This window comes from Sus scrofa, chromosome 10 (assembly GCF_054392235.1).
Source record: "Sus scrofa isolate SSC_HxYL_T2T_F1_AM1 chromosome 10, Sscrofa_HxYL_maternal_Yorkshire_Landrace_v2.0, whole genome shotgun sequence".
Lineage (NCBI taxonomy): Eukaryota > Metazoa > Chordata > Mammalia > Artiodactyla > Suidae > Sus > Sus scrofa.
This window is the reverse complement of record NC_139392.1, coordinates 19,091,683-19,106,267: the sequence shown is the minus strand read 5'-3', so window position 1 is coordinate 19,106,267 and position 14,585 is coordinate 19,091,683. Positions and strand designations below refer to the sequence as shown.

Genomic DNA, 14,585 nt, shown 5'->3' with positions numbered 1-14,585 from the left:
GTAAAGCCCCAGTGGAAAGAGTGGGTGGACACGGGGAGGGAGGAAAGACACAGCTCCCGAAGTGCGGCGGGCCCTGCCCTGAGCCCAGCCCCAGGTGGCCCTGCCCAGACGTCCCTCCCGCGGCAGCATCTAGACTGACAGGTGCACCGCAGTCTGGGGGCAGGAGGACACTGTGGAGCGCCACCCTCTTACTCCAGCTCAGGGTCCCCAGAGAGAGACGTCAGCCGGAAGAGCGGAGGCCAGGGCGTGGGCACCCGCAGCCTGCCCTCACGGCTCAGCCCAGCCCAGGCCGAGGGTGGGCTCCCGCCTTAGGGAGCAGCCTCCTGGGCGTCAGACCGCAGCGCCTGGGCCCTTCCTGGGCGGCAGGGCGGTGCGCTTCCTCGGACGGCTCCTGGGTATGGCCCAGTGTCCCCGAAGAGGCGGCTCAGAGAAGAACCTGTGAAACCTTGGCCTGTGATGCCATTCAGCATCCTCTGCTCTCGCAGCTTCGAACAGCGTGAAAACCCACAGAGGCTTTGTTGATAAAAGCCCACAGGAGGACCACCGAGTTAGTGATGGTCTTCCCACTTGCCACCTTGCTTTCATAAAACAGAATAGAGTTATTTTTTAGAACAAATCAGCAGTTAGAAAGGCAAATGTTCCTTTTTTACAAACAGCTGCAGTAACAGGCCAGATTGTCCTCGCTGGTGTTAATTAATTGAACAGATTTTGGAATGTGTCGTCTTGCATGATATCCATTAATGGTCCTCTGCCTTCCTCTTAGAGAAAAGGAGGATTTCTTTGAGCTCCTAGTAGCTTTTGCTGCCTTGTAATTACTTTTGCTAAATATTCTAAAGAAATCAGGCACCTAGCGCTGCCTGGGTCCCGGGATCCAGAGTCAAAGGCAGGGCTGAGCACCCTGGTCTCTTTCCAGATGTGAGCTCTTTGAGGCTCTTTGCATAGGTGGTGTCCTTTAGTGTCTTTGTGCCTCTGAACCTCCCTTCAGAGGGGGAGCGCATTCAGATGCGCGGACCCCTCATTCCTGCCCCAGCAGGGTCCAGTGCCTCTGGGGACAGGACTGGGAGTCTGCCCCCACTCCTGCCAAACTTAGGAGGACAGGAGGCGCCGGAGTGACAGGCGATGTCCCTGGCTGTAAAGAGGATCGAGGCATGGGGCCTTCACGTGGTTTTCTATGTTCATGTTCAGAAATGGGATGCATTTGTTCCTAAAGTGGCAGGAAACTTGCAGCTGACAATGCAGCCTCGTAGCCAAAATACTCGTGGGAAAGGAAATCCAACCCCTCCCCCCGTCAGAGCCGGGCAGCCCTGGGCTCCTGGGCTCCTGGGCTCCTGGGCTCCTGGGCTCCTGGGCTCCTGGGCTCCTGGGCTCCAGGCCTCCGGCCCGGTGCGAGGCCGGGTTGTGGCCCAGAGCTGGGCCTGCCCCACGCTGGCTGAGGCCGGACCAGGCCGCCCGGGCACTGCGTGCTCAAGGCGCAGAGGCACATCCAGGGAAGCAGAGCTGCTGCTCGGGGGCAGAGCTGTTCCTTTGAAATGTAATCGCCACAGGTCAGAGGCTGGGCGTTAAGATGTCAGCCGCCTTTCCTCTGGAGGGTTCTTATACTTTGTGACTCAAAACAGATCTCGCCATTCACAGCCCCTGTCCTCTGGAGGACAACCAAAAACACCGTGGCAGGTATGGGATCTAAAAAGACGCGTGTGGTCTGCCCGGTACCTCAGCAGTATTTCATAAGGAGGCAGAGCTTTCCCCAAGTCACAGTACTGCCTGGAAATGCTGGCGTTAGTTTAAAACGTCTGTTTCCGGAAGGAAAGAGGTTTACTCGGAGCAGGAGCCACAAATGCTTCTGGATGGATTGAGTCCCACCTAATACAGTGATAGGTTCTGGTACATTCAAGGCTTTTGGCTAGCAACTCGACCCCATTTCTAGAATCTTCTATTAAAAATAATAGAACACTGAGAAAATAGCAGAAATGCTGGTTTTTCTGCAGAGGAATGCAGAGCATTGTCCTTTGTTGTGTGACAGGGTTAGTGGCCATGACAGAGCAAGATCTGTGCCTTCTCCCCTTACATGAAAGTGATGCTCCCCGGAGAGGCTAAAATATAAAAGAATTGGTGCTGTCCTTCCTCTGTGTTTGAGGAAATAGAATTGTTTTGCTTGAAGAAAAGAAAGGCGAGTTGCTGTCATCGCGCAGCGGAAACAATCCGACTGGGGCACCACGAGGTTGCGGGTTCCATCCCTGGCCTTGCTCAGTGGGTTAAGGATCTGGCATTGCCAAGAGCTGTGGTGTAGGTTGCAGATGTGGCTTGGATCCTGCGTGGCTGTGGCTGTGGTGTAGGCGGGCAGCTGTAGCTCCGTTTAGACCCCTAGCCTGGGAACCTCCATGCGCCACTGGTGGGTGCAGCCCTAAAAGGACAAAAGACCAAAAAAAGAGAAAAGAAAGTTGGGCCTTTGAAAGACTCTCACTTGTTTCATGTCAGACAGTATATGATTTAATAGCAGGGCGCCCCCTCCCCCAACCCTGGCAAACAGCCCCAGGCCTGGAGGGAGGTGGCCCAGAGCAGGTGCACAGGAGCCCCGGAGACTGAGTGACTGAATGCAAGGAAGTGCATTCTGACGGGGCAGGATTTTCCTCATCAGAATATGTTTGGAAAGAGGTCAAGTGATCATTTGTAATCTTTCAAATGCAAGAAAACAGGGACCAGCAAAGGGAGAAGCAGCTTAAGTGGAAACGGGCTCTTTCCTTGCCTTTCGGGTCTCCCACTTTGTTCCCTGATGAGCTAGGGGACTTGGAAGGGGACTTCCTTCCTTCTCGTTCCTCGCTGATTCTCTTTATTCTTTCTGAGTTAAGGTTTTATCATAAGAAAATTAGGGATCAAGTTTTAAGGCAGTTACGGGATACAGAGTAAAGAGCGTAACATCTCACACATGCAACCAAGGGCTCAGATGAAATGGAATCCTAATAAGCTTTGATGTGCAAGCACACCTAAAGCATCATGAAGCAGTACAAGTATTTGAAGACAGATCGATATTGGATTCTAAGCAGATACTTTGGGTGCCTTAGGATTCTTTGACTTGGTAATTCTGACATGGCTAGTTTCATGAAGTTAAAGCTCGCTGAAGATCATTTGTCTTATTTACACAAATCTTGTCTTCAATAAGTAGTTTTTCACAGGTGGAGTCTTGAAATGTTAGTGTCTTAAAAGAGATGATTTGATAGTGTTATTTCATCAAAGAGCATGTGTTTGAAAAATGAGATCGTTGTTAAAATAAGTGAAACCATCATGTGTTTTTAAAATGAGTGAAACCATCACAAGCGTCTGGGGACCTTTGGCTCCGTTCATCTTTATCATGTTCCGAGTCAGACCTGTGTGTAGACTAGAGAAAACGTTGCACAAAATGAAAGTAAACTTCAAATAGCTGTTTCCTGCCCACAGATGATGAGGACGGAATGGACTGCATGGACAATGAGAGGCGGCCGCACTTCCCTCAGTTTTCCTACTCTGCAAGTGGACGAGAATAAGTCTCTTTCCTTCTGCTACTTCACTGTCATCCTAGATTCATCCCTGAAAATGATTCCTGGACATCACACCAGCCCTCGCCCTGACGGAGGGCAGGCGCCTTCCGACTCCCAGACCAGTCCGAGGTCTCCACCCCGCGCCGCCTGTACCCCTGAGAACACACACGTACGCAGACACACTCGACTTTTTGGTTTTGCATGAAATTGTATCTCAGTCTAAGGTCTCATGCTGTTGCTGCTACTGTCTTACTATTATAGCAACTTTAAGAGGTAATTTTACAATCTCTGGAAGTCATGAGCCCACCACTGTTCATTTGTGCACCAACTGTCATCTTTTGATCTTTTAATTTTTGTTTTCCCCTATTAACAGTGAAGGCTAAAGGAGATACACTGATTCTAGGTACATTTTTTAACTTTCTAGAAGCTAAATCAAACACTAATTAGACTAAGAAGCTGTAGTTTCTAATTGAGAACAAGCAATCGTGGAAGCGCGGTGATGCGCAGATGCAGTCTTAGTAAAGCGTATCAGAGCAGCGCAGAGAGCAGGCATGTGTCACTCAGATCGGCTGGAATCCACTAGGAAGCGTTTGAGAGAAGGACTGACCAACTGTGAAGCTAGCGCTAGACATCTGGGAATGCGCACGCCTGTTGGATACTGCAGGGGAGGCCGGGGATTGCGGGAGACGCCCGGGTTTCCCAGGCAGTCGTTGGCGAGGGAGTTGCTCTGCCAGGAGGGACACGTGCTCTCGGAGTCAAGGTCACTTAGAGGGCCCGTGATGCCATTTGCGCCAGAAAGCATTTTCTCCCCTGTGCTTGGAACCCTTTTTCCCTTCTTGATCTTATCACCTCTGATGGCTGAAGAATGTAGACAGGTGTAACGATCCTGCTTTTCACCAAAATTTGTACACCAAGGTAAAAAGGTGGTTTGCCTTATTTTAATTTTTTTACCTTCAGTTCTACGTGGATTTGCTTTCTCTCGGATGTTAAAACCTCGAATGTCCTTTTATGATTTTGTTTCTATTGCCGTAGTATTTATTTTTTAGTGATGAGAATTGTATGTCATGTTAGCCAATGCACTCCAACTTCACATAAAAGAGACGTCCTGCAGTTTATTTCGACCCATGTGCAAGGAATGTACACGCTGATGAGAGTCATGCACTTTCTCTCCTATGTAGACAAAGGGGACGAGGCTCTGAAACTGCACACGGAGGGCAGAATTCGGCTTGGGGGGGAGAGGCGCTGTCGGTTAACCCCTTGGTGCTAAAAACGAGAAACCCCCAACTCTCCACGCCAAGGGGTTGCAACAGATGGATGTTAATGCTGGCTCTTTTGGGAACCGAAATGTTACGATGGCCTGGCGACAGAGTGTAATGAAGACAGTTTGAGACCCGGATGACGAGAAATGGACTTCACTTGGCGAGATGCACACATCGCGAGTATTGACGGAGTGGGCAGTAAAGGAGAAGGACCTGGTGTGTTTATTCTGATCATGGTACATTTCTCACTGAATTAAGCCATCAGGGAAAACAAAAAACAAAAAAGAACACCTCCAGCTTTTCTTTTTCTGTATATACTCATGTCCTCAAATTCCACCATTGCTCACTGACAGGGGACATGTATGCAAACCTCATATTTCTCCTTCATTAATGATGACTTCAGATTCAACCCTTTGGTGCTAGGAGCTGACATTTTCCAAAGCAGCCTGTGAAGTCCAGGGGGCAGGGGGGCTCCCGACTCCACGGGGCACTCGCGGAGATGTGTTTTAGGTGAACGTCGGACAGCTCCCACGTGGAAGGCTCCAGCATGATGAGTGTCGTGACCGCATTGTATGAGAGAGCAAGTGACCTTCCCGTAGGACGAGTCATATTCATACGCCGATGTCTTAGCCTCTTGACGCTGGAAGTGTGGATTTCTAGATCCGAAACCACTGCTGGCGGTGGGTGGACCGCTGGGACCGACAGGGGGGTTCAAGGGCATTTTACTAAGGCAGCTAAGACATATGCAGACATAGATGTTATTCTGATTTTTCATATTTCTACCTGAGTGAAGTTCATCCTTAGCATTGAGTAGGAAGTTCCAGGGAATGGTAGTTCATTCCTAACTTACACATAGAGCTCAACATTCTTTTTCCTCTTGGAATTCTGTTGAATGTTTCACGTTGACCAGGAAGTAGACTGGAAGGTATGTCCTGTAAGTTGTCTTGCATCCATTGGTGAGAAAGACACAGGCGAGAGGGAGAGAGGAGAGCTGAGACGGGCTGGTGTTCAGAGCATTCACTTCTGCAGAGGGAAAGTCAGGCCCCACACTCAGCACACCGGGGGTTTGGGGTTTTTTTCAGATCTGAAGGTGGCTTCCATGACGCTGGCCGAGGACACCTCCTAAAAGTCACGCGGCGTTGACTGGGCCCCAGGCCGGCCTCTGCCCAGCTGGCTCTCTGTCCCCAGTGGTGCCCGGGCTCAGTCCCCTCCCGAGATTCCGTCGGTGCCACGCAAGGGGTTTCCTTGGCTTCGCTTTTGAGAGTCCCTTCCTTTCGCCCCCCGATCTCAGCTGGTGCAGAAGAACGATCGAAACCCAGAGATGCGTGTACACGGCGAGTCGGAAACTTCCCTCCCGTCCGCCCAGAGCTGAAGTTCGGGATCCTGGCGGACGGAGAGGCCTGAGCCTGGAGCCGCTCTGTGGGGAGAGAGTCCGGGCTTCGCGGCCTCCGTCCTGCACCGCCTTCCACGCGGGCTGCCTCGGGCCCCGGGCGGCCTCTTGGGGGAAATGGGCCGCTTCTGCTTGGATCGTTGGCAGGGCTGCTCACAGCTTTGCTGTCCCCACTAACCCCATAGCATCAGTGCAGTGTTTCCACCTCCCACCCCGATTCCTGGCTTCGTCGAGCTGACTGTTCTTGCAGGGCCACTTGCTTCTCTTAGAGGACAAAGTGAGGGCCTTCCTTACTAACCGCAGGGTCTGTCACACCTCAGTGTCCTACTTGCTGCTACTGTTTGTACTGTGTCCACAGTAGAAGTTCCTTATCTTGCTCCTGGTAATGCATTACAGGCCAGCATGAAATGTTAAACTATTTATTTAAATAAAAAGGAAACCTCTAAATTGGTAATTGAATTACCTCCCTGTAGCTTTATAGTTTGTGACATTTCTTGACCTTTGCTAGTTCTTTCATTAGATCCGCGCGAGATCCAGTCACCTGGTTAAGGATTTTAAGCTGAAGCAACTATGAACCCAAGAACCTGTATTACTCTTACTGTCGGTCATACTAAAACTGTTTATTTCCTTAAGGATATGGCCCACAAGGATGTGAAATAACTACAAGAAACTGTTTTGTACACTGTACATCCTCAGTATTTTTACACGTCTGATAGGGATGCACATTATTTTCCTTCGTGCAGACAGCTTAAATAAAGCACTATGTCAATCTGCTCCTTCTCTGTTTGTTGTTGTTGGACGTGGCTCCGTCATCTCAGAAAACGAAATCATCTTCTTCTCTGAAAGGAGGCTTTGGAATAGCTCCGCCTGGTATCAGCTCCTTCTAGATAAAAGCGTGACAGGAAAGGAGGTGGGTTTCCCGTGGCTCCCACCCCGCACGGGATGATTGGACGGCTTCGGCCCGGGGTCGGCCGGGCAGGTGCGCAGAGGCGGAGAAGGGCGGCCTCCGGGGGAGGCGCCGCCGTCCCGGCAGCGGGTCGGGGCAGGTGGGTGCCGCCGGCGATGCAGGGGTGTCTGGCTCCCCTCGAGCCCCACCAGTCTTCACACCAGGGGCTTTGGACCCAGCGTCGTTAACGGGTGGCGCCCATCAGTAGTGTCTTCCCGATGAGGTTTCACTCTGCGTAACTTCCCTTCTTACGGTCTGAAAACTTCATGGCCAATTAACCGACTCGGCCGTGGGTGACAGAGACGCGTGGGATGCTTGGACCGCCGTCTGATCTGCCTAGGATCATTCTGGATGGGGCCTTTTTCTGATTTTACCTCATGAGCCTGCTCTTGCGGAGACCTGGCTCTGCCCCTGTGACGCAGCCAGGGAGACGATCGGCTTTGGGACCCAAGCGGGTCAAACATGCGGGGGCATGTCGCACGTGCTCTCCTCGGAACCGCTGGGCCTGACAGATCCAGGAGGCTGACATAAAGTGACCTCTACGATTCTTTACAGGTGCTATCTTTAGACTATTGTGTCATTTATTTACCCTTCCTGAAACAGAACTGGGGACAGTTAACATAGCTTGTGTGACAGCGTGTGTGTCTAGCACACTTGGTGAAATCAAAACAAACTTCCGAATCGGAACAGAAGTTCTGTTCTTTAAGGCTTGAACCTCGTCCACACGCGAGAGACTCGAACAGTCTCTGCGGGTCTATCTTCCCACTGCCCCCAAAGGCTCACCCACATCCATCCGAGAGGCCGTGCCAGTGATGCTGAGGCGGCGGTGCCGGCGGTAGCTCTCTGCCAGGGACAGTGGCCTGAGGTCGGGGACTCGCCCGGGCTGCAGCCTCGCCCTTAGGTCCATGTCCTCCCCAAGGATAAAACGACACTGTCAGTGCCCCCCCCCCACTTTTTTACTTTAAAGCATTTGAGGGCTTAACTGTGTATAGTAGAAATACTATTTTAAACTAAAATAATGATCTGTGTACAGATATTTGATAGAACTTGAAGTAAATTTTGTAACTTCACTAAGTATGTTTTTAGGCTCCTCTGAGTTACTGCATATGGAAGAAGAAAACATGACACCACCAAGCCAAAGATGCTTTTTGTCTGTTTTTGTTGTTACCAGAGCAAAGAGGATAATGCTTAGTGCTTCCCGGTGTCTTCTGGTTGTGCACAGATTAGCAGGATGGTAAATTCTGGAGTCTTCGGGGATGCTGAGTCAAAGCAGAGTTGAAGGATGCGCTGTCTAGGTCACCTCGAAGAGGGAAAGAAGCGTGAATGGCAGGAGAAAGGTTTGGTCCTTGATACCCTTTGGCCTAGTTAAAATATGTGCCTTTTTTGGTGTGTTTTTTTCCATCACCACAAGATAAAAAGGAACCATTTCAAGTCTTCAAAAAGTTCATTTATTGAAATTCTTCTGTGTAACAAAGCATACAAATGAGCAGATATAAAAAACATACTAACTCAACGCCTTTTCAGAAAACGTACAGCAGGAGGTCTCCTCATCTAGTGTCAGACTTCAGCTCCAGCCCTTCCGTCTTGGCAAGGAAGGTGGTGGTGACGGGGCCCCCCGCGATCTGAGGTGGGGTCCGCTGGGAAGGTGGCGGTGCGTTGTGGCATAATTCCGTACAAATCAGATGAATGTAAATATCTCTTTGTAAATCATTTATTTCACTCTGTTTCATCCAGGTCAGCAATCAGATTGTGGCATGCTGGGTAACTGGAAAAAAAAAAAAAAGATAATAAAAGTAAGTTTAAATAGATGCTGATCTTCAATGTGCTTTGTCTTCTCACTGGTTCCGTTAACCCCTTTCTGAGTTTTTGGAGAAGATTGTTTTGCAGAAAATAAATTGTATGTAACCGGGTGATGAAAACTTTGTAGGAATATAGGGGGAACTCTTTGGTTTTAATGCTTTAATCCGGAAAACAGCCTGATTCCAGCCATTCGTGTCTCTTAATTAAGGCAGTCTGATGACAGGACCCAGCCAAAGAGTCGCTCCGCTCCCCCTGCAGCCAGGGAAACGGAGATGCTGACGGGTCCCAGAACCTGTTAACAGAAAGCTGCTCAGACATTACAGAGAGTAAAACTAGACCCCCCCAAAAAAACAAGGTGTAATCGAAGTTGCCTTGAGAAACTCCTGGTGACATGACACAAGCTAGAACCTCCAAATGTGTAGATGCAGGCGATGTATTTTCACCAAATAAAGGTGTTTTCACCTGGAAACCACCTCCCACGTGCTGAAAGGGGAAGCTCCCGCATTCGGTCTCTTAGTTTTAAACAGGAATAAGGGTTTCAAAACCAGCTCATGAAAACTGGGTCGAGGGAGTCGTACCGACTCCTGCTGCCCTGGCTGATGAGGCCGTCAGATTAGTGTCAACCACGTCAGAAACCGCTGGAAGGAAAACATCTCTCCGGTCTCTGCTCCGTACCCTGTGGGCGGGTGGCTGCGAGGTCCTTGCCCCCCGGAGCGGGAGCGGGAGCCCCTGGGAGGCTGGGCGGCAGTCCCGGCTTTCGCGGCGGCAGATGAGCCGGGACGTGGTGTCGGGACTCTGGCCTCAGGCCGGGGGAGAACCACCTTCGAGGGCAACGAGTGCGCTCTGCACCCCCATCTAGGTTTCCTGAGCTCGAGGGGCGCCTGCCACCCCAGGACGGGACAGCGAGCGACACCGAGATCAGGGTTTGCACAAGAAACATGAAAAATCAGTCTGCTGCCTTTTTTTAATGAGAAAACATTTACATTTCAAGTAGATTTCCCAGTCATGTGAGACAGTCCATTGCCACCAACCGTGATGAGCAAGTCTTAGGTTTTTCTTTCTTTCGTCTTTTCAGGGCTGCATCCACGGCACATGGAGGTTCCCAGGCTAGGGATCAAATCCGAGCTGCAGCTGCCGGCCTACACCACAGCTCACGGCAACGCCAGATCCCCAACCCACTGAGCAAGGCCAGGGATCGAACCCGCATCCTCATGAATCCCAGACAGGTTTGTTATCACTGAGCCACAATGGCAACTCAAGTCTGGGGTCCTGCCATGGGGCAAGCGGCAAATTGTGTGTGCAGCCCCCTTGCACAGCGGGAGGCCTCGTGTGTCCCGGGGAAGGTATCAGGGTCTGCGTGGCCCCCTGGAGTTTGGGGAGACGGCTGGGCCCTCTCCCTTGCACCCCACCCCCACCCCGGGCTTCTGCAGGGAGGCCAGCTTGCCCCGGGCCACCCCGGCCGTCCTCGGGGGCTGCCCCCAACTCCACCTCACACAATCAAGCATCATCTCCAAGAGCTGGCTTGCCTGCTGTCCTCACTGACTGGGGCAGGGTGGCCGCCCTCAGGGGCCCCAGGGAGAGTGGCTTTTCCTCCAGTGTTACGGCTCAGGGCGTCTCTGAACACGAGGATGAGTGTAAACCACCAGCGGCACGTTGCAGAAGAACGACTGAACGGAACTGAGGTGGAAGAACACACACGTGTGTAACACGCACAACACAGGGCAGTTAAGACCCGAAGGCGAGGGGAGAGGTGGGTTTTAAAACCAAGCTGCATGTGCGGCAGAAACGGACACATCGTAAACCAACTGCACTGAAAAGGCAAGACACCAGCTCCAGGAAACACGCAGTTCTCCCGAGTCTTGGCGGTTCCCTCGAGGAACTGCTGTCACTGGATCTGCCCCTGCGGACGCGGGGACAAGGGCCGCCCCACCTTGTCCCGGGTGTGACGCGGCCGTCACTGTCTCCTCAGCTGTCGCTCATTTGCTTTGTAACCCCTCCCGCTTCCACCACAGACGCGCTGCTCGGCGCCAGACCCACGGCCAGAGCTCAGCAAACGTGACGGAATGGTTTACCCTGTTACGTCACTGTCTTCCTCTGTGTCACCCTGGACGGCTGCATTTAGCGAAGAATGTTTCTCGGGTCTTCCCCCAGCCGGGAGCGTGTCCAGAGATACAGAAGGTTTGTCACTGCCAGCACTGAGGTCGCTGTCCACACCACGGTGTCACGGTCTGGCTGTCAGAGGGACGGGGTGGGGGGGGGGGTTGTGAGCTTGAGCCCCCCGGCCACCGTTTTATGGTTCCTCTGCCTCCAGACCTGTCGCCAAGGCCCCTTGCTGTGGCCCCCAGGGTGGTGTGGCCACATCTGCGGTTGCCAGTGGCTGTCCCCCAGATTGACCGGGGCCATCGGGTGGCCTGGCAGCTGCTCTTCGGAAGCGCTGTCCACAGAGGACACCAAGGCTCCACACCTGCAAGAGCCTGAAGCCTCAACGCCTGGACCCGTTTTCTCAGTTCTCACTTGAGACCCTAACAGAGCCTTCTCCCCACACATCCTGACCTGTGTCTAATTTATTTCTAAAATTTAACATTCAGAGTTTAAAAAATGAGTCTCTGGGTGACCTGCATGGTCCAGCCAAGCCTTCTCTGCTGCTCTGTGCCCAGGTCTGGGCTGGGGGCCCCAAGGCACCCGTGTCCTGCTCACCAGCCACCGGCAGGCAGCTCAGCCCACCCGCCTTTCCAGCTGCCTCTTTGTGCAGCTCCCCACCAGCCGCTCGGCAGCCCCTCCACATGGAACCTCCCTCCTTGCCCTTAGGGAGCCAGGTCCCCTCTTGGCCTGCTTAGCTGGGGCCCAGCTCCAGGCCCCTGCCCCTCCGGAGGGGAGCCCCCACCCGCTTCCATCTGGCCTGTGGCCGGGGGTGAGTTCCAGCCTCTGGAAGGGCGTTTCCCACCGAGTTCCATTCACTCCACTTCTCTGGACCAGATTTTTCTATTTGTGCTAAAAAGAAGCTGGAGTTCCCATGTGGCTCAGTGGTAATGAGCCCGACCAGCATCCATGAGGATGCAGGTTTTATCTCTGGCCCCGCTCAGGTGGGTAAGGATCCAGCGTTGTCATGAGCTGTGGTTGTGGGTCCCAGACACGGCTCATATCCCACGTGGCTGTGGCTGTGGTGTAGGCCGGCAGCTGCAGCTCTGATTCGACCCCTAGCCTGGAAACTTCCATGTGCCATGTGTGCAGCCCTAAAAAGAAAAGAAAAAAAAAAGCAGCAGCAGCCAGAAAAATGCCAAGGTGGAGGCAGCAGACTTCCCTGCAGAAAAAAGGTGAGGACAGTGGCTTCCTGGAAAAGAGCATCTCGAGCTGGACCTGGGACCCGCTTCTGGGGGAGGCAGGGAGCCCTGTGCACAGACGGGGCGGTCAGCCTGGAGGACAAAGGCTCGGAGTCCTCAGAGTGACAGAGGGGAGGGGCTGGCACCTGCCGGCCGCCTCCTCCCCAGGGCACGCGCGGACAGGGGGCTCCTTCCACGACCGCAGGACCCAGTCCGTCCTCTTCCAGCCTTCGCGAATCCCATGAGTCATAAGAACGTCCCTGCACCCAGGCTGGGGCCTGTGTTTGATTCGAACCATGAAAACATGGTAAATAGATTTTAAGAATTCCCAAAGGACAGACAGTGTCACCAACAGCAGAGAGTGGAGCCTCTGGCTGCCTCGTGTTTGAAAGCGTTAAAAATAAAGACAACATTGACATTCGGGGTTGTGGTGTGACGGGATTACAGTCTTTTAAAGGCAGAACCACTTATCTACACCACATGTAATATTCAGTGTTTTGTTCACTTGTCTAATTGGATTAAAATATTTAGCTCCCTTTAAAATCTTGATTGTGAATTTATATTGCAAAATGTAATGTCTGACTCGGGAAGGAATAAGTGGCGCAAACGGAGCCGAAGCAATGTAAAATTCAATTTATCTCTCCTTCGTGAGGCTTACTCTGAAATTATTCGCTCTTGGACAAAGTGAACTGTTAGCGGAAGAGCAAGTCTGGCTTGAGTGAAGCCGTACGTGCTTCTCGATATTAATCACGCACGGGGCCTGTAGTCAAAACAAGAAGAGGTGAAACGCTGCTATTTGAGTTACTTGGGGATGTTTCTCTGGGGGTCGCAAGACCCCCTGGGTTAGAAGTGCCCCCCGGGGGGGTCTTACGTCACACCCTAACAACACGCAGGCAGCAGGGAGTTAATGACATTTTAGCTGCATATGTTCAAGTTTATTTAAAAAAATATGCAAGTCACTTTGGTTGACAGTGTCTTGTACACAGTTTTGAAAGAATCAGGGCAAACTTTAACAGAGTCAGTTTTTATTTGAAAAATATTTTCTGGGAATGTATCAGTGTTTATTTTTGAGACTGACAATTCGGGTGAAAATCAGGATAAAAACAAAAAAACAACAATTTGGTTGAAATCAAATTGTTTGTTTTCATCTATTTAGAATTCTTTCCAAAAAATCTTGGTTCAGGAGGAGGCTTTTTAATTTATTTTATTCAGTGTATTTGCTGTTCTATTCAGGCACCATCTGTCTTGCAGGTAGCTAGCTTCGTAGAAGCGCCGAAATTAACTGGGCGAAGCCCCCGGGGTTCAAGGAAGGACCACCACACACCCCTCACGTCCAAGTCCCAGCTGGGCGACCCACAGCTTGGTCCGCAGGTGCAGCCCCCCAGCGTGGGGCCCTCCCTGGAGCCCCCGGCTCTGAGGCCCCCTCCTCCCTTTGCTCCGGGTCACAAGTGGGCTTTTTCTCCCTCCATTGTCATCTGTCTTTGTGTCTTGAGCTCATTTTCCAGCTCTCTTCAAGAGTCCTTTGGGGTAACAAGATAACGCCCATGATTTTGAGTAAGATCTCATACGTCTGCTGGATCCACACACAAATTTAAATCAAATTAGAAAGTAAACTCACTGCCGAAAATGCTCCAAAGTCATGAGGCCAACTGATGACCAATAAATCCGTTTCAGAAGCTGTTTCCTAAACTGTCAATGTGATGCTTCTGAAGGGGGCTTCCGGCCCCAGACTCAACCCTGCACCACAGCTGTCACCCCGGAAATGCGTAAAGGGTGCCGTGTAAGTGACAGTCCTCTCGGTGGACAGACGAGTTCCATTCTCTCCCTTCTCTTGGATGCCATTCTCGCTGAGAAAAGACCCTCATTCCTCACCAGCTGTGCCGCCCTTCCAGGCCAGATGTTAGAGCCCCAGGCGTGGGTGGCAGGCCGCTGACCCCGCTCCCAGCTGCCCAGCCTTGCGGACACCCCCCTGGGGCCCAGGCTGCTCTCCCTGGGCCCCTCCCTGCCTCTCCACGTCCCGGTCCTGTCCCGGCTGGGCCTGCGTCCGCTCAGCCTGGGTCTCTGACGACGCCCCTTTTCCCTGAAGAGGAAAGAAGGGAGCCGTGTTTGGAGCAAGGTGGGGTTGGTGCTTTCATGTCTGTATCGCTCTCCAGGAAGCAGCCTAGCCCTTCATGATGTTTTAAAGGCTATTTTCTAAAGCCGTGCTTCTCATCAGTCCTGAGCCAAGGACAAACGCAGCCCTGCGCTGGGCGATCAGCACCCTGAGCCACACCCGCTGGGGTGGAGGTCGGCGGCAGGGCCAGGTCAGCTTCTGGCAGACCTGCCACCTCCAGGGAGACAGGAATGCTCATGGCCAAA

At 52.1% G+C, this 14,585-nt stretch overlaps 2 protein-coding genes across 31 annotated transcripts in view; one reads left to right on the top strand and one right to left on the bottom strand.

The window, feature by feature from the left end:
- The window catches only part of AKT3 (AKT serine/threonine kinase 3), a 301,843-nt gene extending 294,908 nt beyond the window's left edge, over positions 1-6,935 (top strand). For 10 of the 13 annotated variants that reach the window (XM_084978745.1, XM_084978742.1, XM_084978747.1 and 7 more), the window contains one exon: positions 3,433-6,935. In XM_084978745.1, the coding sequence (XP_084834871.1) occupies positions 3,433-3,518 (86 nt within the window). In that variant the 3' untranslated portion in view covers positions 3,519-6,935. The remainder of the gene's footprint in view (positions 1-3,432) is intronic. The other 3 variants (XR_002336106.2, XR_014817071.1, NM_001256146.1) reach the window with 2 other exon arrangements.
- Positions 6,936-8,532: 1,597 nt separating this feature from the next.
- SDCCAG8 (SHH signaling and ciliogenesis regulator SDCCAG8) overlaps positions 8,533-14,585 on the bottom strand; it is a 247,588-nt gene continuing 241,535 nt past the window's right edge. For 9 of the 18 annotated variants that reach the window (XR_014817478.1, XR_014817477.1, XM_084979272.1 and 6 more), the window contains one exon: positions 8,533-8,872. Coding sequence is in view for 16 of the 18 variants with exons in the window: in XM_084979272.1 (XP_084835398.1) it covers positions 8,843-8,872 (30 nt within the window). In the remaining 2 variants the exon portion in view is untranslated. Of the gene's footprint in view, positions 8,873-10,979; positions 11,140-14,585 lie in introns of all 18 variants that reach the window. The other 9 variants (XM_021064178.2, XM_021064172.2, XM_084979275.1 and 6 more) reach the window with 2 other exon arrangements.